At 39.1% G+C, this 25,682-nt stretch overlaps 1 protein-coding gene across 1 annotated transcript in view; it reads right to left on the minus strand.

Annotated features, from left to right (window-relative positions):
- Nucleotides 1-837: 837 nt before the first annotated feature.
- The window catches only part of ABCA4 (ATP binding cassette subfamily A member 4), a gene marked incomplete at both ends in the record, with an annotated part of 71,229 nt that continues 46,384 nt past the window's right edge, over nt 838-25,682 (minus strand). Inside the window, 27 exons of the mRNA XM_080349251.1 lie at nt 838-960; nt 1,608-1,857; nt 2,197-2,289; nt 2,377-2,480; nt 3,931-4,065; nt 4,631-4,772; nt 5,749-5,855; nt 5,967-6,029; nt 6,857-6,977; nt 7,820-7,949; nt 8,685-8,808; nt 10,253-10,400; nt 12,081-12,196; nt 13,625-13,802; nt 14,791-14,960; nt 15,437-15,511; nt 15,628-15,733; nt 16,905-16,937; nt 17,927-18,021; nt 19,324-19,513; nt 20,514-20,612; nt 21,989-22,113; nt 22,550-22,791; nt 23,294-23,342; nt 23,765-23,970; nt 24,570-24,660; nt 25,419-25,606. Of these exons, the coding sequence (XP_080205377.1) occupies nt 838-960; nt 1,608-1,857; nt 2,197-2,289; nt 2,377-2,480; nt 3,931-4,065; nt 4,631-4,772; nt 5,749-5,855; nt 5,967-6,029; nt 6,857-6,977; nt 7,820-7,949; nt 8,685-8,808; nt 10,253-10,400; nt 12,081-12,196; nt 13,625-13,802; nt 14,791-14,960; nt 15,437-15,511; nt 15,628-15,733; nt 16,905-16,937; nt 17,927-18,021; nt 19,324-19,513; nt 20,514-20,612; nt 21,989-22,113; nt 22,550-22,791; nt 23,294-23,342; nt 23,765-23,970; nt 24,570-24,660; nt 25,419-25,606 (3,503 nt within the window). The remainder of the gene's footprint in view (nt 961-1,607; nt 1,858-2,196; nt 2,290-2,376; nt 2,481-3,930; nt 4,066-4,630; nt 4,773-5,748; nt 5,856-5,966; nt 6,030-6,856; nt 6,978-7,819; nt 7,950-8,684; nt 8,809-10,252; nt 10,401-12,080; nt 12,197-13,624; nt 13,803-14,790; nt 14,961-15,436; nt 15,512-15,627; nt 15,734-16,904; nt 16,938-17,926; nt 18,022-19,323; nt 19,514-20,513; nt 20,613-21,988; nt 22,114-22,549; nt 22,792-23,293; nt 23,343-23,764; nt 23,971-24,569; nt 24,661-25,418; nt 25,607-25,682) is intronic.

The following is a 25,682-nucleotide window of genomic DNA, read 5'->3' on the forward strand; positions in this document are numbered from 1 at the left end:
AGAGCACATACCCTTTCCACCCACTAAAGGTGGAGTCACAGGAAAGAAGGAAAATTTGATCCTGTTTGGTAACCAAGATGGCTTTCCCAGGCCTCCACGAGGAAACAAAACTCTTGGACAGACTCTCCTTTTAATCTCCCTTTTGACATTCTGTTCTGCTTCTGTTTGAGAAACTCGAAGATGAGTATGAGATCATTTTCATTAAGATTTTTTTTTTTTTAATAGGAAATTTCTTGCCTGGGTCTGAGATCTGAATTAATTCGTCCCATGCTTGCTGAGACAACCGTCTGTTTTCACTGGCAGCCTGGTGAGACAGGGAAGGAGGCTCCCAGCACTGCCCCCGTCAGCCAGCACTGATATTCTGACCTTGGTAGTCCTGTGCACTGGGGACAGCAGGAATCCACTTCTCAGCTGGGCGATGCTTCCTGCCTTGGGACCTGTTTGCTGACTGGTAGCAGCTGACTAAAGAGTTGAACAAGAAAAATCAGCCAGCCTGAAAGGGCCAGACAGAAAAAATGTCTTTAATGCTCTTTACATGCCAACAAGGTGGAATAAGAATTTTCAACTTGTATCTTCTAGTGAACTTTATATTAGAGGAAGATTTTGTTCCATAGCAAGGACCTGCCCATCCTTTGACACTTCCAGTATGTAGTGTTTATGGTAGAGCAGTAGAAGTTGTCTGTTGCTAGGGCTGTTGCTGTCATGAGCACAGTGCTCAGACACAAAAAAGCCAGCATAATACTGAGCATGGGAAACTTTGTTTTACCCTTGTAATGCTCTAATATGGCACATCTCTGCATTGTGCACAGTCTAAGCGCTGGTGACTGTAGGAACAGTCTATGCAACTGCCTGCTGTTGCAAAGCAGGGGACACCTTTCCTTCTCGGCTGGCGCCAGCTGCACGGGGGTGCAAAGGAATTTCCTCATCCTCCATCTGCTGTTTTGCAAAATTCACAAAAACCTGTGTGAGGAAAGCAGAAAATGTCACCATCTCATCAACTGAGATGAGTTAGTGGAATGTCTCTGTAAATTCACATAGTCTTGTTCTCTTTGCAGGGAAGAGGTAGAAAGGGGAATCCATAGACATGAACTGAACTAAGACACTGTGTATCAGAAGAGTTCATTAATCACTTCTTTATTTTGATAAAATTCCTTGCAACTTCCTTCCTTTGGATGCACTTGCAACTAAAATTCTATTTTTTCTTAGGCAAGATGGGTTCACCAAGGTTTGCATGGCTTGCACAACATAAGTTGAATTTGTTTGTGATGGGAAAGAGGAAACCAAATACATTAGTAAGAAGCAGTATGGCAGACAGGAGTGTCTCTCCAGCATCCCTATCAAAGACAGCTTTGCTACTTCGGAAAGCAGGCAGATGGGGCTAACATCTTCTAGCAAGTAGGTGTTGCCAAGAGCCCCAGTGGACTTTCCAGGTTTTGTGTGTCTAGTTGCTCTTTGATGAGGGGTCTGGGAATATTGTCTGAGAAAGAGGTGCAAGATAATTCTCTACGCTGAACATTTTGGTCCTTCGGTAGTTTGGATACATCCCCATTGCACTGCCTAATTCTCACCAGACAGTCTCTCTCATGGATGCTTTATTTTTCACTCACCTGATCTAAAGTTGTTTGAGACACAGAATATTCTTCAATATGCAAGTTTTCCTTATTGGAGATTATTAACCGAAAAATCTTAGCCAGAGAGGAGGCGCAAATCTGATACTGCAGCATGTTGTAGTGTTTTTCTCTCTGTAAACTCCCTGGGAAGTTCATGCGTATGAACTGCTCAGCAGGAGTAGGATCTGGAGGCATTCCAGGCTTCGGAGCTTTGATTTTCAGGGTGACAATGTAGCCATCTCCAAACCTGGGAAGCACATGTAGATTTGGGAATTGGATGAAGAGATGGTTTTATTATTTGGGAAGAAGACTGATTTTCAGCAGCTATGAAAACATTAACTGTATCTGAAAGATAATGCATAAGATCTAGCTATGTAGGAAGTCCTGTGTTTGCCCTGTAGAAGTGGCATGTAGCATAACGAAGTTGAAATGAGATCTGCTCAAATTGTCTAGGATACCAGAGTTGCACACAGAAAGGGTTCTGTTCAAAAAACAGCTCTTCAGATTGGATTGCTGCATTAAGAACGGTACATGTCACACACACTAAGTTTTCTCATTAAAAACACCATAAAAGTATTCTACTTACTTGTATTTTAGCTGCTGAATTGTGCCCAGGCATTTGAAGGTACCTTTTACCATGATGGCTAAACGGGTACAAAGGGCTTCACATTCTTCCATACTTTCAAAACACAGAACAGATATTTGAGATAAAAGCCAGCGAATGGACTCCAGCCTCTCTGGGATTCTGAATTCTAACTCTTTTTACCTGTGTGAGGTTAGAATCACAGCTCGCCCATCTCTGAGCACACTGACAATACAGTCCCACAGGAGGCGCCGGGACTGAGGGTCCATTCCAGTAGTCGGTTCATCCTGTAAGGGAACCGTTAAAACAATTAGAGCCAGAGAAGCAGATAAGAAAGATAAAATCTATTTAGAATCAAGTCATTGTGTGTTTGGGCCTTAGCATATAGCTGCTTCCCTACTGAAATCTGTGCCTTGAGAAAGCACACGCACTTTAAGAATTATACGAGAAAACAGGAAATAATGTCCTTCTTGGCACAAAGCAGTGAGGAAACAAGAAATTGCAGGTGAGAATATAATGCTACAGGGAAGCTACAGGGAAGGGAACGCAGTGACCATTATGACCAAGGTAGTACCCAGTCTAGGGTCTTAAATATCAAAAATGTAAGGAGTAGTGATACCTTGTTACAAAAACATTTAGGACCCAAAATAGTAATAAATGGAAAGAGGCTCATGCACCAGCAGCTACATCAAATTGTGTCAAGTTTGGCTCCCATGTTTTGATGGATATTTGAGACATAGACCAATATGCAGGGGAAAAAATAAAATAATCTTATACCTATAATACTAGTTTTAAGACAGAGATGGACATTTCAAATAAAATCTTCCTTTTCTGGGTCAACAACTCTTGTAAGAGGTGAGTGAGTTCTTCTCAGGTAACCTTCTTATAATACTTACATAAACATACAGAACACATTTTTCAACCCAAGCAGCTAGTGAAGTCACCCTGATTTACACCAATTAAGGATGTGGTCCTGCATAAATCAGTTAACTGAGTTAGTAACAAACAATTTTTTAAAATCTTGGAGAAAAAAAAATTGTTCAACATTTTGTCTGAAGAAATTATGAGAAAACATTTCATCTGGCTGTGTATTACATAGAGGCAGAATACATGCAAAGGCATATTAAATGGCATAAGGAACCACGCTATTAAAATTTTTCTTTTTAGCCTACAAATATTAAAGTGGTACAGTATAATCTAAACAAAGAATGTAGTAATCGCATTTAGAATTTCCCTTGAGCTATGTAATTATCTGATAACTTATGTTATTTTATGAGAATTACATTTCAGCGTTTGTATAGTTTAGTCTAGATTTATATAATTTATTCCAAAGATATTAGAGGCTGCAAAAGGGTAGCTACCTTCTTCTGTTCTGATGGGTAAAGCAACAAGGTGTATGTCAGAAGATCATATTTTACATGAGTGATTATAACCTGATAAGAAAAGTCAGATTGAAACCAAACATGGATTTAAATTCAGATGCCTGGATTATAGATTTTCTCTCAAACCATTCTTCGTTGAAGACATTTCTTTCATAATTGCTTGGGATCCATTGAAAACATAATTATGCATCCCTGTCTACACCTGAAATTAAAGAACTCAAAATTACATTGATGTAAGTTGAGGGCAGAAAGGAGCTTGCAAGGACTGTCATAAATATCCTGGTGCCTCTTTAGCACGTAGTTTTATGAGATGCTCTACTGAACTACCACAGAGCTGCATTACCATGACACTTACTAGCAAGACAAGTGGTGGGCAGCCTATCAGTGCAATGGCAGTGGAGAGCTTGCGCTTGTTGCCACCACTGTAGGTACCAGCCAGGTGGTCTGCATACATAGGAAGTCCCAGCTTCTGGATGCCCCATTCAGCAACCTATGAGAAAGACCATATTTTTCACACAGCAGCTAATGCATAACAGACAGGACTGCTGATACATCCCTCTTCTGGCAGAAGCACAGCAATCCCCTGGGTTTTAAGCACATTCATTTTAGAAATGGAACAGGGGAGTCGGAAATATTTATGATGATGAGAGGAAGTATAACCACTTGAGGGAAAGCCACAAACCAGTGTCAACTGTATACTTCCTATCCGTGCAATAATTTAAATTATTTTCTTCTGGAATCTTCATGTTTTCTTTCTTATACATAAACAGCTTTAAAGACAAGAACAAAACAGCAGCCAGTGCAGTTCTGAGTTACAGCAATTGCATCTTTAGCCTTCCACAGTTGGCATCACAGTTTTGCAAGTACCATTAATGCTATTTGATAGTGCAGTCTTGTACTTAATGGTTTGAATGACAGGAACCACTCCCAGGACTTCAACACACAGAATGGCAAACCCACTTTGGAAATTCTGGCCCTTGGCTTGTTATGAACCCAGTTAATCATCACAAATATTCACTTTAACTAGGTATAAGCCAGAACCAGGAATGCTTTACCCTCTTGATCTCCTCTGCTGGAATCCCCCGCAGGCGTGCATATAAGTGGAGGTGTTCTCGTCCTGTGAGCAGGTCATCAACGGCATCAAACTGAGGACAGTATCCCATGTTTTGATGTACATTAGAAATGTGGGTCAATATACTGGAGAAACAGATAAAAGAATCTTAGATATACAACACTAGCTTTAAGGGAGGTAGAGACAATTTGAATAAAATATTTATCTTTTGGGGCAACAGCTCTCGTAAGAGGTAAATGACTTCTTGACAGAACGTCTTACTAAAATAGCTGTCTGTACAGAATAGCGAGGAATATACTATCTTCTAAGTCAACTCAGTCCTGGTTAAGAGTGTAAGCCCATTACCTCTCACCCATTTTCCTGTTTAAGTACAGGCTAGCTTAACAAGAAGTTCTTTGAACAGCCACTCAGATAATGTTTTTTACAAATGTCTATTTCTAGGAGAAAAAAAACCCAGTTCATTTCCTCTCAAGAGTGTGGTCACTGGGAGCAGATAGGTAAGACACAAGGCTAACACTTTGTTGGTGGTAATAGTAGAAGTACAGAATCACAGAATAGTTGAGGTTAGAAGGGGCTTCTGGAGATCACCTTGTCCACCCGCCCTGCTTGAGCAGGGTCACCTAGAGCAGATTGCCCAGGACTATGTCTGGCAACAAAATAGCTATTTTTCAAGTCACATCAATGGACAAAGAATCAAATTCCAGCTACACCTAACGCACGACGACACACAACCTGGAACTAAGCTAAGTGAATACCAGAATCGTGCTATATTAACTTATGACATTATGCCAGCTCTGTGTAAACAAAGATGCTAGAAACAACCATAGAAAAGTCCCAAAGCTCAAAGTACCCTGTTTGCCTGGTTATCTTATGTTTGCAAGCTCTTGCCATGAGATCCAATTGCCTTGTCCCACTGTTAGCATTGCTGTAACTTACGCACAGATTTTACAACAGAGTGTTAAAAGTATAAAGTGTCAGTGTGTGTTAGCTGTGGTCTCAGTGCCATAAAACTGTAGAAGAGCTGCTGGGTCATTTAGACTACGATCTGGGCAGTTCTACCACAGTAAATTGACTGTGACAAGCTTTTTTTGAGATACTTACCTACTACCAGCCACTACAGCATCTCCGGATGTCACATCAGTATCTCCAGTCAGCATTTTGAATGTTGTTGTTTTGCCAGCACCATTCACTCCCAAAAGACCAAAGCACTAAATTACAAAAAGTATCACATTCTTTAGTATTTCCAACTTGCAAATCAGCAGGGGCATGAAATCTGAACAAATCCATGGAATGTAATCTAGTGTTACTGAACAACCTACCTCCCCGGGACGGATGCCAACACAGAGTCTGTCGACTGCAGGCTTGTGTCTACCTGCATAAATCTAAATTGACAGGAAAAAAAATCTTATTTCAGGACATCTACAGCAAAGAAAGTCTTCTGAATTTTTTAGTTTAATGCTATTCGGATGAGGCAAATTTAGAACAAAGACAGGAATAAATAAGTTAAAAAGAAAGAGTAAACACTCTATAAAGTCAGACATTTAGTAACATTAAATAAATTTGTAATGACCCCTAAAAATGCCATTTTTTTCTGCATGCAGCCTTTTACTTCATATCTTTAGCACCAGGGGACAGACCTGATGCTTTGCTGGGGCAAAGTATCTTTGACATATTAGAACAAAGCAGAACAATACAGCAACATAGTCTGAAGAACGATACTCCAAGTTCCCTATTCATGAGATCCCAGCAATATGTGTAGTCTTTGTACATTCTGATAGCATAGCTCAGATGTCTTCAATGTCTAGAAAGAAGATAAATTAGCAATAACTACAGCCCTCGATGTGAAAGCAACAAAACGGTTAACTTGAGATTGAAACTCACCTATGGAAAAAAACAACATTGTAGAAGAAAAACTAGTAGTAGAAATGGACACTCAATAGATGACAGTCATGTCAGATCATGTGAGGTAAGAGAAAAACCTTAAGTAGGGAGGATTACACTGTCCTTGTGGGACTTTTCTGTGATTTGACTTCTAATCAAAGGAAATAAGCCAAATAATATGTCAAGCCTTGACTTCCAAAATGTTTGTTTCCTTCTGAGGCACAAAGTTGATTTTGAAAGCACCACCATCTGAATCCACAGCTGAAATGCATTCTGAAATAATACATTTACACTACACTAATTTTTTTAATTCTTCTCAAAATATTACCTTGGTCAGTTCTTGTATTTCTAAGATATTTGTTTTGTTCCCTCCGCTAATAATCCTTTTTCTTTCTTCTGCAACATCCTCATCTTCATCCATAATAGGTGACATGGCAGTCTCAGCAAACCTGGAAAAATCCAAGACATTGATTGTAGAAACAAAGAGTTGCACTGGGTGCTGTTGGAATATCAGTGTGAAAGAATGGCTAAGCAATTGTCAAAAATGTGACTGGTGGAAGCAGTGGGATTGAAACTTCACAATGTCACATTGGCCAGAGCATTCCTGCTGTTAGAAAAATCCCTGATCTCTGAAAGTTAATCTCTAAATACTAAAACCAGTGGAAATGGCTTGCTCAAAAGAGCATTCCTTGCTAGTCACTGATATGACATAATCTTCCCTCAGCAACAACTTTCACTATTTGGCTGCTCTTCAGTAGCTAATGACAGTCCTACAGATTTTTTTGAGTAGACCTCCCTGTAAAACAATATTTTTATAAATATAACAACTAGTACTCTCATTGGCAATCTCAAATCCACTCACACCTGGAAGGCAGCTGCTTTCATTGAGACAGAGGCACATTTGTGAAGCAGAGAGGGGAAGCTTGCACAGTGTCAAGGCTGCCACTGTCCTCTGCAATGGACTAGAATTCCTGTCTTGGAATGTCAGACCAGTACCTCATGCCACTACACACTTTCCAAGTCATTTTATAATCTCACTATTAGTGTCTTAATCTTAAAAAACCCAAAAGTCTTAATTCAAGAAAATTAATGTATTTAATAATAAATTCTTAAATCCTGTTAAGATAATGCTTTATTGAAACAGGATATCAACAAATTAAGATGAAATCAGGTAAGTAAACAGAAATAAAGGCTGAAAAATTCAGAGAAAAAGAAAAAAGGAGGACATAGAGAATAACAAAGACACTCAACCTGTTGAAAAAGGAACATTAATAAAAGCTTTCAGACATACCATCTTGTGGAGAACAAATGGTGCTGCATAAGGAGATTCAGAATGAAGAATGCAACCCCTTGAACAGCCATGGCAACCAGGTTCTTTCCAACAAAGTCCCACTGAAAAGGATTGGAAACACGTTCCTCACCTTTGGAGAAAGAACACCAGAAAGCAAGGTGAAACACTGCTGAAACAAAGCACTGCTCATCAGAACAGAAGGCATAATCATAATGGTTTAGGACAAAAATCTGTACTTTATTTAATTATGACCAGGCAATGTCTCAATTTGATAGTGTCTTATAAAGATTCCTAAGAAAATACACTCCATTCTCAGCTGCTGCATGAGAACAGCTCTCTGAATATGCACTTATTTGAACACCATAACATGAAATTTGCATGGATTGTGAGGAAGACAAATTTTCTGAATAAAAACAGATGAGTTCTGCTACATTACTAGTCTTTTAATAAGAAGTTGTCTGATAATAAACATATCCCAAGAAGATATGCTTGAATAACAGCAGCCACTTGAAGCATTAACACGAGGCCTGCTGAAGTATTCAAATGAAATGAAATAATATATCCTCCTGTGATAATCTAAGGACTTCAGAACAAATGATAAAAAGACATCAGAGTCTGGCACTGAACAAATGGGTTCATTTCCAATACAGATTACTGGTTGGGCTGTACAGTTCTGGCAGCTGTATCAGCAGCTGCAATTCCTTCTGAGAGGCTGAACTTTCATACTCCTTATCCATCTGAAGATGTAAAAGGGGAGAAGTTCAGAAACAGCCATTTATTTTCCAAGAGAACACCTGCGACCATCTCATCCACAGTCAGGACATGTGATGCTGATATAACTTGTTGCTTATTGCCTCTTACTTACCAAACCTGGCAAATACTTCAGTGACAGCTTGGTTCATGGCCAAGTCAATTAGTCCACGGCCCAGACAAAAATGTGGGAAGACAATCAACACATTTTTCAATGTTTTATTAAACTTCAGCAAAGACTATAAGAAACAGAAACAACATAATAAGCAGTTGAAACCAGACTTCTTTAAGAAAACACAGCAACATGAGTGAAAATTTCTTGTCATGTCAGAGAAACTGGATGTTCTGTGTTCTTACAACAGAGGAAACAGTATTTATCAAGTTACACTCAGAGCATCTGCAACCTACAACACAGCACAGCCAAATGCTGGCATATATTGCACCAGATAAGGTGCTTGTGAAAAACTGTCAATGTGGAGAAAAATTAATCTTCGTAACGAAGTATTTCTCTATGTAGCAGAGGTAATATGCAATTCTGGTGTCAGCTATTATAAACAGTAACTGTGTGCAACAAGAAAGTGTTATTTTTCTGTCATAACATCTTTATTTATAGCTGAAATATTTCCATAATCAGGACTGCCACAATATTGAAAAGTACCAGCATCTGGGCACAACTACACAGTAGACTCTGGTGCAATGTGGAGATACCCAGAACAGTGTAAGTGCCAGCAGCAGCCTAGCTGCACCGACACTGAACCCAGAGAAGGGTAATTTTCCCTTGAATACACAGTGTCTACGACAGAGGCATATTCTCACAGAAAACAATACTGGCCTGCTCTTCCACAGACTGAACAGAGCTAGACTGAACCCTGTGCTATCAATAAGCTTGGCTGAGAATGCAGGAACACCAAAAAATGAAAAGCATTGTAAAACTGGCCCTTGAAACCATGAACTAAACCAAGATCTGTTTCTCCTCCCCAGCAAACAACAATGCTTGATCAGCACATAGTGTTTGAAAATGCACTATCTGTAATGATAGTTAATTGGATTGCTGTCAGCTGTAGAAAGGGTGTTAATCTCAGTGGTCAGAGTTTCAACAACTGTAGAGGTGGTAGTAGTAGTGCATACAAGCCAACAGGGTTTTATAAACTGATCTCTTAGCCTTTCTAAGAACTAATTTCAGCACTCGCTGTATTCTGTCTGCTCTTGTCCTTTTTATCACCTTCTTGGAGGTTTTAAACCATTTTTGGGAAATTCTCAAATTCTACTGTGAGCAGAACATCTTCTCTAATGCAATGACTAACAGGAATGTCTTTCCTTATTTAGTGGTGACTCTGATTTTCTACCATCTACCTCTTCCTGTACAATACAAGCTGCAGAAGCAAGCACAAAGTGCCATGTTCCCTCCTCCCCAACTGTGAAAGTGAACAGAAGCTTGCTTATAGGGATGAAGAACACTCAATGTCATTCCTTGTGTGGGTAGCCCAAGATATCAATCACCCTGAGTCACTTCTCTGGGTTATTCTGCTCACCTGTCCCTGCAGTTACTCAGCAAGTTCCCCACTCATTTACTGCCATGGAAAATGGCAAGGTAGAGAAAGACACATACTGTTAGAGATGGTTATGTTTGGACACCTTTTGCACAGCTCTTCAAAATCATGTGTCAACAAAAATATTACTTACCGGGTTATTTTCAAATAACTCCAGGATGAAAGTAATGGCGCTGCTGTTGATCGCCACAAAGAGATTAATACAAGATAATGCAACATAAGCAGTGCTAGGAACATTGAAGAAAGAAGCAGCAGGGTACATCATGGGAATTACTGCCCATCTGCATGCAAAAGAGAGAAAAACTATGATGACAGCTTTTCAGTATTGTCATGTCAGTTGACCTAATGAAAACACAAAGTTGAGCTTTCTTTTCATCCCAAGTGTAATGAAATGGTGTAACCAACCAGAGATACCGCTGCAGTATTCTTTTTCTGGTTACCACTTAAAAAGCTTTTCCACTTAGACTTTTTTTTGCCATTAAAATGCAGGACAATAGAAACAGCTAAACTGAGAAAACTTAATGCTAGCAAGGTTACTATCACCCAAGGTATCCTTGCACATCTCACTGGATTTTACACCAGGAGGGAGGAACAAGATAAAGCAAACATGATATACTACTTTGCTAGATACTCCTCAGCCTTTGAACTGTCCAAAGAAATCAGAAACTCTATAAATTTTGATATTATTTTCCAGCTCCTCTGCCGTTGTGTATTTTACTCCTGATTTGGAGCTTCCTCTGCTATTGCTTTTTCTGGGACACAGCAAAAGCACATTCAGCAGCACAAGAGGATTATTCCTCTGGAATAAACTTACAATGCTTAGCAACTGTCAGTCTGACTAGGAAGAATTTAGTAATGACAACTTGAATTGCTTAACAGGACAAAGAATCATCCTGAGTTTCCCATTGTGACTGCAGCTGGGCACAAGGGCTAATAGATGATTCTATAAATTTACCTTTCTTTCTGTTTTTTATTTTAAATAGCAAATTATGAAATTTATATTGAAGTAACTGCCATGTGATTGTATTTTTTCTGAAAATTTCATCTTGGTAGATGCTTTAAAATATGCAAAGACATTTTAAATGTCCATCCACACAGACATGAATTAGTGTATTTTTTAAAAAAAACAAACCCTCCACAGAGCCATGTAAAACTCATTAAAGATACCACTATTGCACTTTAAAAAGATAATAATGAAAAGTTAAACAAATAAACATTCTGATCACATTTTTAACATTGGGTATTTTACAGAGATTAAATGATGATAATGCTTTGCATTTTCTCAGGATTTTCATTTAAAGAACATGAAGACTTCAGAAAATTAAAGGTAGTCTGCCGAGACAAGAATTGTTCCTTCTTAGGCTTAATTTGTGATATACATAGGAGGATGTGAAAAGCTTAATTTCTTTTTTTACTCTAGAAATAGAACTGGTGAACCATTTTGCATAGACTACATCAGCTGAAGGGCTATCAGGAATATGATTTTATAGGTAAAAATGTATGATCACTAATTAAATGTGAGAAACAGAATTTCAATCAGCCCTGTAAAATGCTATTTTGCCAACACAAATGCTCATTTGAAGTCAAAAAAGCATTGAAGATCAGTACTTTCTGCTCTGGGGTTAAATGATGAAAGTTATTAACAAGGTGAATAAACAACCACTAAAACCCTACACAATGTACATATCAGAAAGCAGCAAACCAAGCAAATATATTTTCCTCTAAGGATCACATATAACACTTAAAAATGCAAGTCAGTGACAAAAAAGTCTCCTTTACAGCATGTGACCAGAGAGTGTAAATATCCTGGATCAGGGACAGAATCCAGTTCTACCCTGTATTGTACCCACTCAGTTCTATTCTTTAAAGCTGGATTTCACTAAGCACCGAGCTCAATAACATTAAACAATTTCCATGTGAAATACAGGGCCCCACATGCAGGAACAACCTTGAACACTCACCCATACAGAAGCAGCAAGGCAACAAGCACAGGGAGATTAGTCGGAGAAGTGTAGGCTTTCTTGTTGAATCCAGCGAATATAACCACAACCATTCCAGCACTCAGTGTATAATTCACCTGCCACATCACAGGGTGAAGATGAGTGTGTGAGACCTGAGAAGGTCTGCAAACATATCCAGATCCTACATATTATTCCAAATGATTTTGTATTGAGGAACCCTGGAACTTACGAGCTAGATTAGTCACGCTCAAGCTTTTGGATCAATGGGTCCTTGCAGCATGTGACATTTTTCTGAGACATCTTTTACAAGATTGTTCATCAGAAATACAAGATATATTGTTTATTTGATTATGGTTTGGGAGGCAATTATTTCATGGTCCTGGTGGCAGGCTTCCCACAGAAAGAGGCCATGGGCATGCAAGGGAGGTGCAGTTTCTGGTGATGCAAAGGCTGTGTGGGAAGGAAAAAGCTAGTTACTTGAGCCACATTCCTGGGAGGAGGCTAAGGTGAGTATGCTTGACCACCACTTTTCTTAATTTCTCTGTTGAGTATTAGTAGACCTAGTCTACTGCAATGTGCGGAGCTCCCCATGCGGAATGGAAGGTGTAGTTTCACAGAACTGCTAACATTAACTAATACCTTTGCATCACGCTGTCAAGGGCCATGGTCAAGCAGAATTCCTGTCACGGTAGCTGCTGGGAGGCTGCTGTGACGAGCAGGGGACAGAAATTAAGAGACCTGATTCTTTTCCCTCATTTGGTAAATTAATGTTTTGTTTTACCTTCACCTGAAAGAGCCTTCACCTTTACTTTCACCTTCTGAAGCCCAAAGAGTTTTGGTCTTTTTTTTTTTTTTTTTTTTCCAGTTCCATGTTCATGCTTTTCTTATTGCACAAGCCCTTGGCCACTCTCTTTGTTGGGAAGGCATGGCTAGAAAACAAGCCCCTTGCTGTGCCTCAACCAGGCAAAAAATTTGCTCCTTTGTGACAACGTGGCCTGAGGAGTAGCTGAGACCTGCCTAAGCAAGCCTGGGCCTGTGGTCTAAATCCTATTGAAATAACACAGTGAACATGATTCAGTGACCTAAACAAATACATCTATGTTATTTTAGACATCCTAGAATATTTAATCTGGCCTCCAGCTATGGTTCCAGCAGCCTGTGAATCTCCCGTTTACATTTCTTGAAAATCTCAAAACATGTTATCCTTCTTCTAGAGAGCCAGAGTGACTAGCATCAGGCAACTGGGCTTTTCCCTGCTATAGTAAGTTTTACTTTATTATACATAGAGTTGTAAGTACTGGAAACCGTAAGATTATAACAATTTCAGCTTCATTAGTTGAATAATGAGCTGTGCACCTGAGTTGATTTCTACATCTCTAACTAGTTATGAGGTCAGATCCTTAGCATGCTCTGTGAGAAACTCTTAAAGAAACCATTGCTTTGCAATGCTCAGAAACACCATCGTTCAATGCACAGGTTAGTCCCCAGTTCATGCAAACCCAGGAATAATTTCAGGCTCTCAAATCAGATCAGCAGTTACTCACTATGTCCCACATGAAGTTAGTTAGCCAGTAGATCGCAGGGCTCACACCACTGACAAACTGTAGATGCTTGGCTTTTGTTACACGTTCTTGAATGAGGTATAAAACAAAACTAGCCGGTATAAAGGACATAGCAAAAATCACACAGATGGCAACAACTGCATCCACGGAAGTGGTAAGCCTGAAAGAGAGCACAAGAAGGGACTGTAAGCAAAGGAATGGATGCAACATAACACTATATTAGCATTTGGGGAATTTGCAGGGAATATTAATATCTAGAAGTAGCAAGGTTATTTTGAAAGTAGAAGACTTCCAATTTCAAAATGTGCTAGTGTATTTTCCCAAGTTGTGTTTGGGACTGTAGCTAATAAATATGGATGTTGGTGGCACTATTCCCTGATTTCTACTTGCCTTTATTCTCTGGAACAGTTCAACTCCTTTATATATCTCAGTCTGACAGCCTTTCCTGTAAGGTGTGTCTCAAACTGGACATTAAGGCAGAACAGTTAAAGTGCTCTGGGAGCTGGGAAAAGAGGGACTCAAAGAGGCAAGTTGCAGACAGTGAGATGAAGCACAGATCTTGCCTCTGTGCTAAGGCCAAAGTTTCCAGTGCCACTGAATTCTGCACTTAATGGAGAGATTAGTGGGAATTAACGTCTTCTTAGGTGTGTCTTTTCCAATAAATTATGGCTTTTAGATTCTGGAATACACAAAGCCTACTACATGCCATTGAAAAAAAATCTGCCTGCGTGCTATCCTTGGCACCTAGATGGAGGCTGTTGACTACTGCCTGCCTGCAGTCAATTAAGGACAATTTATGATTCCTTTTTTGATTATTATCTCTGCTATTTCATAATCAGATCTATTGGCTTTGGAGCATGAACAAAGTCTTCAGAATCTTTATGCTTGGGAATCAACAGAAACATGTAATCATGTATTACCAATGGTCATAGCTCCTACGTGGGATGGGAATGAACTCCTACAGGAATATAATGAGACAGAAAATAATAGATTGTATATCTAATTCTTGATGAGAACACAACTTTGGGGAAAGGCCTCCAAGTTCTGTCAATTGAACAGTTTCTCTTCAGCGTGTGAGTACACCAGAGGTGGTAAGCTGCCAGGAGAGGAAGGTGTAAGAGCCAGCAGCAGAGCACAGGCAGACTTACACAGTGACTTCAGAGAGTTGCTCCTTGGTGAGGTTCAGAGGATGGTTGATAGCAGTGATCCCATATTCCTCAGGGGCTTGGCCAGTCCGCAGGTTAGCTCTAAGGATTGCAGTATTTGCTACATTAAGAAAACTAACCATAGCATGCCAGCCTTTATTGTTAAACCACACCTAAAAGAGTCAGAAAGCACAGATTCATTTAAGAAGCCTTCACTAATAACCCTGAGCTGCAGGAGAAAATTTGGCTGCCTTTTGTCTACTTTGGTGGTCATTGTCAGCAGGGAAGAATCCAGCACCAGGAATTCATAGCTCCTAGCCACAGTCCAGCAGGAGGAGCTCACATACTGTGCTTTTAAAAGGGTTGGACAACCACAGCCAAGGGATTTTATAGAAGCACATTTTAAAATGTAGCAGAATGTGTCCTACTTGAAAGTATTTAGGACAGCCTGAAGTACTAAAGAACATGGTTAAAAAAAAAATATGTCACATTAGAAATAATTTTGCATTAATGCTGTATCCCATATTACTAGTAATAAGTAGAGCATTTCAGCTCTTCTTGCATCTGAGAATGCCACTAGCAATATTCTCACAATTTGAAGTCTATGTCAAGGAAAACTGAGAGTTAGGAGACTACTTTCAGCAAATACCTTAATATTATCTTCAGTTTCCATGTATTTGAGGAAATTAGACATTTCTTTAGCAGCAGCCAGTGAACTTTGCCCCTAAAAGAAAAAGGCTAAAGGTCAGCTGTCTCGGTGAAATACAGTGCTGCAGGTTTTCAGCTTTGTAACAATTCTTTAGTAAAGAGACAAAAAAACCCCATAAAATTCTTGCTTACTCCTGTCACATTCATCATTCGGCCAAGATCACTTAAAAAATTGACAACTTGGTCTCCAGAAACATGAAGGACCGGGAGCCTTCCTCCTATAGAAATGCCTCCGTATCTAACAAAGAGAACAATATCATCAGTCACTTGTACCACAGACCCCAAACTCTGTACATTGATGGAAGTACTAAAAATATGCTTAATGTGTAGGGTTTTTTTCTATACATCATACAATTAATGTATAACAAAGTCCACACTTTTTCTAACATGTTGTATTAGGTCTTCATAGGCCTTACAAGTAATAGAAGTTCTATCAGTTTCTGAGAGGTTCGTGCCAGGATCCTAAGAAAATGACCATTTAGGTGCAAGATTTGGAGAAGACAGTTATTTCTACAGTGCAAAATCTTTGAATCAAGCTCATTGACGTATAGCTGTTTGAGCAGCATGAAGGACTGAGGACAGCATGGACTTCATCAAAATTTCAGTTGCCCTGGGAGAAACACGTATTCACCAATGCGGGTGCCAGCCAATACTCCATAATGATAAAGACTAACATATGAGATGAACCGAAGTTTAATCCTATAGAAAGTAATGTTTGCACATGAACAAGCAGATATTCTGTGAAGGAAGCCAGTCATCCAGCTGCTACTTTTGAAGTGAATTCCTACTGCTGATGAAGAACTGAATAAGTTCTTCAGGCTAACCAGTCATCTAAGCTTAGTATCTGCAGTGTAGACATCACACTGGGGTTAGCTGATGCCTCTACATAAGCATGGAGCATTAGTGGAATCTGTTTTATAACCACTGCATGTGTTCAGAGCACAGATGGGGAGTTGCGGTTGTTACCGGTTGTTACTTCTGAATTGGATTGGCTGGTGTCTGGGTTTCATCTTACCCAGGTCCTTTTTTTTTTGGAGAGTTTGTATTTTTCTCCTGCACTTTAAAAGAGCTGTGTTGGAGCACTATTCCAATGTAGTGCAATTTTGTATTGTAACTTTCCATCACTCAGATCCCTTTAGTCTGGCTCTTGTAGATAATAAAACTGTAAAGAGTTCCATTGTGTGCCTCTGGCCTCCATCTTTGTGGGGGTAGTCCAAACAAATATAACCCCTTGTCTTTATAAAACCCTTGCTGACTCCCAGCCTATTTCCTACTGAAGCCATCTCTTTGTTCTGTACTATCTATACTGTTCCCCTTGTCCATTCAGAGAAACATTGTGATGTCCCATGGTTAAACAGAAATTCATTGTTCTTGTATTTACCACCATAATCTGTGAATTGGTTTCTTACCTTTGCTCATTGACCCAATATTTGCTCTTCAAGCTGAAACAGACAAAAAGAAACCTGTCTCTTAATGTGCTGAACCAATGTCAATGGTATTGTCAGGCTTAGATGGAAACTAAATGAGAATTCCTATGCTTTGCAGACCTCCAGTTTCCTCTAGACAGCTTTTGTTTTGTTTTATTTGCTTTATTTTTTAATTGTTGTTTACTTTGAGTTGTGGGGTTATCAAGAGTTTTCATATGCCCTGCAGTTTTGTTTGTTTGTTTGATTGTTGTTGTTTTTTGCTTTGTTTTCTAACATGATTCATATCCAGCTCCTATAGACATAAGCAAGATTTCTAAAGTGACACATGCTGGCTCTATCCTAAATCCATAATGAACTGATTTTAAAAGATGCATCTAAAGCAATATGACATACTGAGAGGAATCAGTCAAAGGCAGCCAGTGCATAGCTAATATAATGGGAATTTCAAGAATTCTGGTGGGAATTGAAAAGGTATGAAGGCCTGAATCAGAAATAATAGACCATGGACACAGCACAGCTAATTACCATGCACAACACCCATGCAAGCTGAGGAGCTATCAGTAGGACAGATATATCTATGTAACATTGTCCTTTGGCTCTTTAGCACTTCTGGGAAGCAAGTGATAATTAACTCGGGCAGATAGTCATGCTAGTGTGACTACAGTTCTCCAGGGACACCAAGTAGTATTTCTGCAAGGCAGTTCACTGTGCTGTGCTGGGGCATTAGTTTTCTCACCACTGACACAGTTACCATCAAGATGGCATTCCATCAACACTGAAAGTTAGCTCTGCCTGTAAAGAAGTACCTGATTATACAAATAGGTATAATTAAAACAATTTAACTGCCCTAAAATCAGCATCTCCTATTCTTGCATCAGGAATATGGATATGATGCTCAAGTCTACAAAATACTGTGGCACATCAGATGCTATGTTGTTATTAAACAAGAATATCATAGCCAGATGCAAAAATACCACATGTGAAAAACAAAGACTCATGCCTACCTCCCTTTTATCAAAGTGGGATATGTTTTCACCAGAAAATCTGAAATATTTCTGTGGGTCAGATCTTGAAGAATTTCTGTGCTGTGCTGCACTCTCTGGAAAGAAAACCAAATCAATCACAGTAAAATTCACAGTCTCTAAAGCTATTAAGTGTTGTCAGGAAAACAGCAAAAGTAGCTTTGGTTCAGAGGAATTGCTCAGGTTCATAGTATCACAGAAATGAGAGTGGGTCATTCACTTTCTACTTGGATTTGAAGTTTTAGACTAAATTTCCTTCTCAAATACACTAGCATGGAATTAGCAAAGTTTGACTTTGGCTGCTTATTGCACAGGGATTACTTGGAAATCAGAAATAACTTCGGATGCCGTGAATAAGGTCACAATATAATGTGTGTGTTTGTTGGGTTTTATTCATAGACAGGAATTTTACAGATATTTAAAACAACTTTGCTTTGTTGTTTTGTGAACAGCAACAGGGAAACCAAAGCAAGCTGAATCAGTATTTTTAACAGATTGTGTCATGGATTAGGATTCAGAAATTGATTAAGCTTGTGACATTAGTATCAAAACTAGAATCATTTTAGTAATTTGGATAATGTGTGCAGCCTGGCAAACAGGAATACTGAAGTTGAATGGCATGCATAGTGAGACAAAGTAGTGAGCTATTACTCTAAAAGTGGCTGCAGTTCAGTTTTCTTTAGTTTGTTAGGAAAAGATTTAGAAAATGTAAACACTAACAGGTGATAATTTTCCTTTGCTCTTCAAAAGACCAAACATATTTTATAAAGGGCACTACTAAGATTATTCACTGATAGGAACAGGTGGGAATGTTGCTCTCATCTCTTCTCCATACAGCATCAGTGGTTATTAAATTACTCATCTTCATGCACATGCATACAAACATTGGCTTTGCTAGCTTAGAACTTACTTTCTGGAAATGGAACCAAAAGACATGTAAAAAAATTATTATTTGGGGCTGACTCAATATTAATTTTTCTATATTAAATGAAATTACTCCAGTCCATTATTTTCAAAATAATGACATTTTTTTCTTGCCTTGCTTTCTTCTCTCTCCTTCCCCTCCTTTCTTTAAAGAAAGAAAATATTCTAAATAGAATTGTTATTTGAGGCAAAAAGTGGGTTTGTTTGTTTTGGTTTGTTATTTTTATTTTTATTTTTATTTTCTTCTATATGAAAAGTTTGCCATTTGGATGAAAAGAGTAATCAATTTAATCTAAAGCTTTTCCAATACCTCTGAAACTGAATTCCAAATTCCAGCAATTCTTGCTCCCATAAGAAAATGTACTCAATTCCTTCCATGTATATTGGCACATACTAATCACTTTTCCAGCACTTGTCACATAAATTGGCAAAGATTTATGGCACAGGGACACTACCTGTGGTGGTGGGAGGCCTCCAGCGCCTGCAGGGCATTCTGGCAGCATAGTGAGTTTCTTGTGAGTACTGCACTTGCAGGAAGGTGAAGGATTCTCAGGGCTCCACTTTTGGCTCAGCAGGAGGCTGCTTAGGTTAGGCTGAACAGCAGGGGTGTTCCAGGCAGTTGGCATATTATTGCATGGGTAGTTCCTGTGTGGGGAACAGACTCTTTAAGCTGTGCAGAGATACAGTTCATGAGAGCTCATGAATCACAATGCACTCAGCAGACATTCTCCTCTCAGCCCTTATCCTGTGAATTATGAATACTAAGAACATTTTAAAGTACTTGGTAAACGTGAATAAATAGAATCTTCTGCCTCGTCTCTGCCAAGTTCATTGTCTTTAGCTTGCAGATAAGACACTGAAGGAACAAGGGGGCTGTGTTTGACCCATTACTACATACAAAATCTCGCAAAGAAACGATCTTTTTCCTTCTCGAGCAGCATCTTTTCTTTCTTTTTTTAAAGTTTCCTCTTTGTTCCTGCTGTACCAGGCAGAGGAGGAGAAGGGAGAGAGAAGAGGACAGCAAGAAGAATCAAGTTGCTGAATTTCACAACTAGGAAAGAGGCAGGAGAAAAGGAACAAATGGCAAAGCATAGCGTGCAAGTAAGAAACACTTTGAAAGCAAAGCTCACAGGCAGGGTAAGTGGGTAGGACAACAAATGTTAAAGTAAGAGCTCTACTAACATTGTCCTACAGAGTGAGAATAGCTTCAAATCACAGAGACTGTCCTACTGCTACTTCACAATCTGAGTAATTGCTGAAGCTATTGCTTCTAAACACATCAGCAGGAACAGGAGGAATCTGAGGGGATTCACATGTAGAAAGTACCTAGGAAGCTGTGATGATTTGGGTCTGAGCCCACTGGCCTACTGACATGCATTTCAAGGTTGCTTAATTCTCAACACAAGGCTGCATGAGATGGCTTCCAGCTAGTCACACTGGGCACTGTGAATCGTGCTTAATCCAGTGCCATTGTTGTCTTGCTGCTTGTTACTTTTGATCCAATATTAGATATTATTGCCAACAATATATCTGAAGCATTTGCTCTAGTGAGAAGTCAAGCCAATTCATTCTTGTTTCACTACTGAAGTTCCATTAGTAACATCCTGCAAGAATCTTGTTCAAGAGAGATTAGTTAGCAACTTACGGAAGAGGCTGATTCTTCATGCAGCGATTTCCAAATCCTGGTTTATTCAAGAAAGCATCAGTGATGGAGGCCATCTGGTCACTGCCGGGACGCTCATTGCTAACGAAATAAGATAGAACTTCCTCTATAAAAATTTTTATGAAACTATTGTACTGCAATACACATAGCAATTGGTGAAGGACAGTCATATGCCAGAACCAACTGCCCTTCTCCAAATGCTGATAATTCAGTTATTTTATTTATTTATGCAAAATCCCTAGAACCTTTCAAGATGGTTAACAGGTTAAGCAACGATCCTTTTCTCCTAATAGTAAAGCATGACTTCTGACGCAGGCCTATAGAAATACAGGGTGTTTCAAAAAGATGAACCGAATTTCGAATCACTATACTTTGAAATTGGGTCCATCTTTCTGAAACACTCTGTACTCTCCAAAAAGGCTTGAATCTACATTTCTACCCGCTCAGCCCTGTCACACTCAGAAGATGAAGATCAGAAAATGATTAACATATTCTTCATTTTAATTTGCTGAGGCCAAAGAGACAATGCTGCTAACTGTGAAGTGTCCACAACAACCTAGCAACATTAGACTACAGAATATTGCTAGTGCCAAGTGTTATACAAGTATGAATACCAAACTCTGCTCCATACATTGTTAGGTGTAAATTAAATTAAAGTTTCATGTGAATTTTCAGTACGAACTCAAGGAAAATACTTCAAAATTATTGTCTTCTGTTTTGCTGCTCTCTGCTACTTGAGATCTGCATTGCACATCTTTTGACTTGGTGCAACTTCAGTTATGGAATATGTGGAAGTGAAAGTGAAGCACAGAGGAATTGTACAGTGACCTGGAGAGAACAGAACTGAAGCTTCTATGAAGAAAGAAAGGAAGTAAAGTGCTAGTAGACAAAAAAACCCAAAACAAACCACAAACAAAAAACCAGACCCAGCTAAAGGATGCTGTGTGGGGAGAAACTACTAGACAGCAGCATTACTAAAACTTAAGAGTCTCTGCTTTCATCTCATTTCCATAACTTTGCCCAAATATTATACTAACTATAAATAAATCTACCACAGGTCAGTAGATAGGCTTGAATATCATTGTTCTCTAAGATTAAGGATATAGGAGTAATTAGATGGTATATCCTCAACAGTCCAATTTCTAACTGTTCTGGATGCCCTGTTAGGCACGATATGTAACTTTTTAAGTGTTGAGGTCATAAACTCAGGTAGGAAGAAGACAGTATCAAAGACAGCAAGATATTTGAAGGACTATTGGTTATACATACAAGCAGCTGTATCCTCCACTTGCACCACTTTCCCTCTGTTTTAATTATGCTGATTCCAGTGAAGTTAGTCCTTTTTTATACCACATAAAGTGAGAAAAGCCCAGAAAGAAAGGGCCCCATGATCCCAAACACTAGGGAGAAAAGGGTGTATATATGACAGATGTGTTTTACTCAGTGATTCCTCTTACCTGAAGAAAGTAAACTGTTGTCCATAGATCCAAGGGTGTAAGGTTAAGGCAGGATATTGTCCAAATGGAGGAATAATGACTGTAAGTATTAAAGATAGCAACACAAAACTAGCAGGGAGAACAATCTGCAGGGAACATAAAACCATGACAATATGTTATTAGATATACGTTGTAGAGCAACACTGTACACACCTCATAATATATATAAACAAAGGAAGGACGGCAGAGGCACACAGATCATATCTGGTTTAGCTCCTGAACAACAACGATTTGATTTCCAGTGCTTTCAGTTAAGATTCTGATTGTCGCAAAACTGTATTATGTTAAAAATAGAATGCTGAGCTAGTAGTGTTTGAATCATGAACTTGCTGTAGGTGATAGACTCTAGGCAGAAAGAAAGAAAGAATAAGAGGCAGAAGAGTTGGAATCATAACTAGAAGAGTTAGGGACACTGTTACCTATTTGCAGCACCGCTGTTGCTTTGCATAGAGACATTGCTGGGAAAAACATCATTGACAATGTTGTGGGAAAGAGTCAAGAACAGCAAAACCAAGTCTGTACCTGGGCTAGGAAGTCCTTGTGGCTGCGGGAGGCATGGTGGAACCGTTTGATGAGCAGTGCTTTGATCTGCTGATGTACAAGCTGAAAACCTTTATACTGTCGGGACCCTTTGCCTTCATTTTGATCTCCTGCTATGCCTACTGGCATTCGAGAAGTGTCATTAGTTTCCAGTGGGGTTTGTTCAGATGGTTTGTTCTCAGTAGAAATTTTGCCAAGAGTAGAGCCATTTTCTTGTGTGTCTCCTACGTTGAGATGAAAAGGAACAGAGAAGACACTTTGTTCTCCATACATGAAGCTAGCACAAACATTTTAATGACCTCCAGATTTTCCCAGCTCTATATATCACATCACCAGATTGCTTTAGTTTCAACTGTTGCACTGTGACTGTATGTAGTGGTATCATATAGGTTAACACTCCTTTTAACAGGATGAACAAGTTAATCATGTATGTAGTTTATGGACTAATGGTCAGCAAAGTACTTTTTATAAAACTACTAAAACCATTGACACTTTTATTTACATAGTTAAGAATCTCATCCAATGTAAATAAAAGTTTTTCTGCTGACTTCATCTTGTTTCTCAGATATCATGTCAGGCCCTAGAACCAGATATTTACTGACCGAATTTATTTTGGCAAGAACACCATACAAAGACTGAAAGTTCTGAGGCTCTTCTTTACTTGGTGTTCAGAACACAGAATAGTCCCAAGAAAAGTTTATCAGATACTGACTCATGGATCTATACCTGCTTTTTGCATTCCAGGGTCAGCTTCTGCTGTGACCTTTAGGAAAACCTGCCAGAGACAAATACACCTCCTGGTTAGGAACAGAACAGATACAATAACTTGACCTCTGGAACACTAGGCATCATCCTTTAATGTAAGAGAAAAACATTCAGATACCTTTTCAGTACTCCTGCTTATTGCACAGAGGTCTCTTATTAAATACCTCAGAAAATAAAGAAAGGAATAAACTAAGATACAAAGACAGATTTCAGGCTAATGAGTCATGCTCCACAAGGCTGACTTGAAGTGAGGTTTGAATCCTTTCTCTGTGCCCATCCCAAAGACTTCCTGTGTGTGCTGCAGCATATGTGACTAGGTTTTGAAGGGAATATTAGGAATTAGTAAGATGGCATATTTAAGAGTACGAACTGTCTCAGAAAATATCTGGGAACTGATGGTAATATCAACAGATATTTTAATCTGTCTGTTACCTCTTCAAGCGGCGTATCTGAAACTCCAAAACTGCTGAGTCCCAGGTCATCCAATGTTTCCTCCAGTTCTCTGAAGAGACTGGCATAAGATCGCTGTTTAAAATGTTTATTGGGCAAAAGGTAAACGAGTTCCTGACCAATGCTTTCAATTAATTTTGCTTCTGGGATATGATGATGAATTACTTCTGCTAGCTCATTCAGATCTCCTGTGAAAAGTCCAAACAGTGTTCAAAGAATGAATATTTAACCATGCAAAGCATGATTTCAAAAGCTGTTGTTTGCATTTTACAAAAGAAGACTGCTCTATTACACAACTCACAGATATCTCAGTTAATTCTGTATTAGACTGGGTTATGTTGCTAGTTATGCTTTGGAACTATGCAGCAGGAAACTATTTAAGGTCTGTTAATATAGCGCAACAAAATCTACAAGAATATCTACTTAATTTCTTCTCTTATGCAGAAAAGCCAAAATGACACTTTTTTTCTGAGAAGGCCAATTTCCTTTGCTTTAGAAATGTTTCAGTTTTCATTAATAACTTACACATTTTGGTGCAGAGTAGTTCAAAACTCAGTCCATGCTGTCTATACAGTTTATCTATATCTGAGACCACATATACATCAAAAAGGGCAATGTTAAGCAAAACCATGAAGAAACCTTATCAAATTCATGTTACAATACAATACTGATGTTAGACACAAGAAGTGAAAAAGTGAGCCTCAGCAGCACTGATCACTGAGATGAGATTGCAGCAGAACAGGAGACATAGCTATGTGCTGGAATGTTGAACCTTCACACTTCTTACCATCCAGTTCCTGCTCTGGAGCTCCTTCTTTAGTCCTGCGTGTACAGCTGGAGCAGGAGCAGGAGCACTGAGATCCACAGCTACAAAGCGACTACCATGGACATGCAACAGATACAAAGACGAAAATGCTTCAGATACATGCAAAATAGGATGTAAGGTTTGTCAGCCTTTGAATGGCTTGAGACAGTGAAACATATGTAATATCTGGGATTTCTTGAGCATACTATATGGAAAGTTGTCTGAGGACTGGATTAAGTAATGCAGAAAACAAATCGACCTGCACAATGCATATTTGTAAGTTCTAAATTGCATGCAAAATATCAGGGGAAATGTGATCAGCAGTGGCCATGAGTATACAGATCATGATGTTCCTAAGACTGGCAGCACTAGTAACAGCAGAAAGAATCCAGATCCCTACTTCTCAAGTTGTGAGGCTGGTTTAGTTATGGATAAATGTAAACTCTTCTGGTGCCTGAGTTAGTTACTAGAATGCACCACATTTACAACCACTGTACTGCAAAAGCAAGAATCAGAAAGACCTGTATATGAACAAAGGTGGCTTGATTGGTAAAAGCTTAGACATCCTCAACTGACAAGAGTGAACTATATACACCACTGAGGGCTTCATATCCACCTATTATTTTCAGCTGTCTGGCTGAATACATATTTATGAAACCAGAGAAGATTTTTATAGAGAGACTCACGTATCCACATAATTTCACGAGGTGTCATCAAGTAAGCCAGTTTTGTACACAGCCTCAAGCAGCACTTAACTGCTTTCTACCCGGTGCAGTGCATGAATACATGTATTTTTAGATAACTTGTGCAGGGAGGGAGACACATACTTACTGTAGTCCTTCCAGTTCTGGTGTTTTTCATTTTGCGAACAAGAGTGAGATAGAAGCCAGACCCAAAGCAGTTCTTTAGGAATACAGGAGAGCCTGAGCAGAAGAGTTTCCCTTGGGATATGATGGCTACTCTGTCTCCAAGGATGTCTGCCTCATCCATGTGATGTGTGGAGAGGATGATGGTTCTGCCTAAAAGGATCAAGGAGAAATGTTCAAGGTATGGACTCTCTCTGGAACTGAAAACTGTGCTTAGTTTTTTGGCAAT

The sequence above is a fragment of the Nesoenas mayeri genome (assembly GCF_963082525.1).
Source record: "Nesoenas mayeri genome assembly, chromosome: 8".
Classification (NCBI taxonomy): domain Eukaryota; kingdom Metazoa; phylum Chordata; class Aves; order Columbiformes; family Columbidae; genus Nesoenas; species Nesoenas mayeri.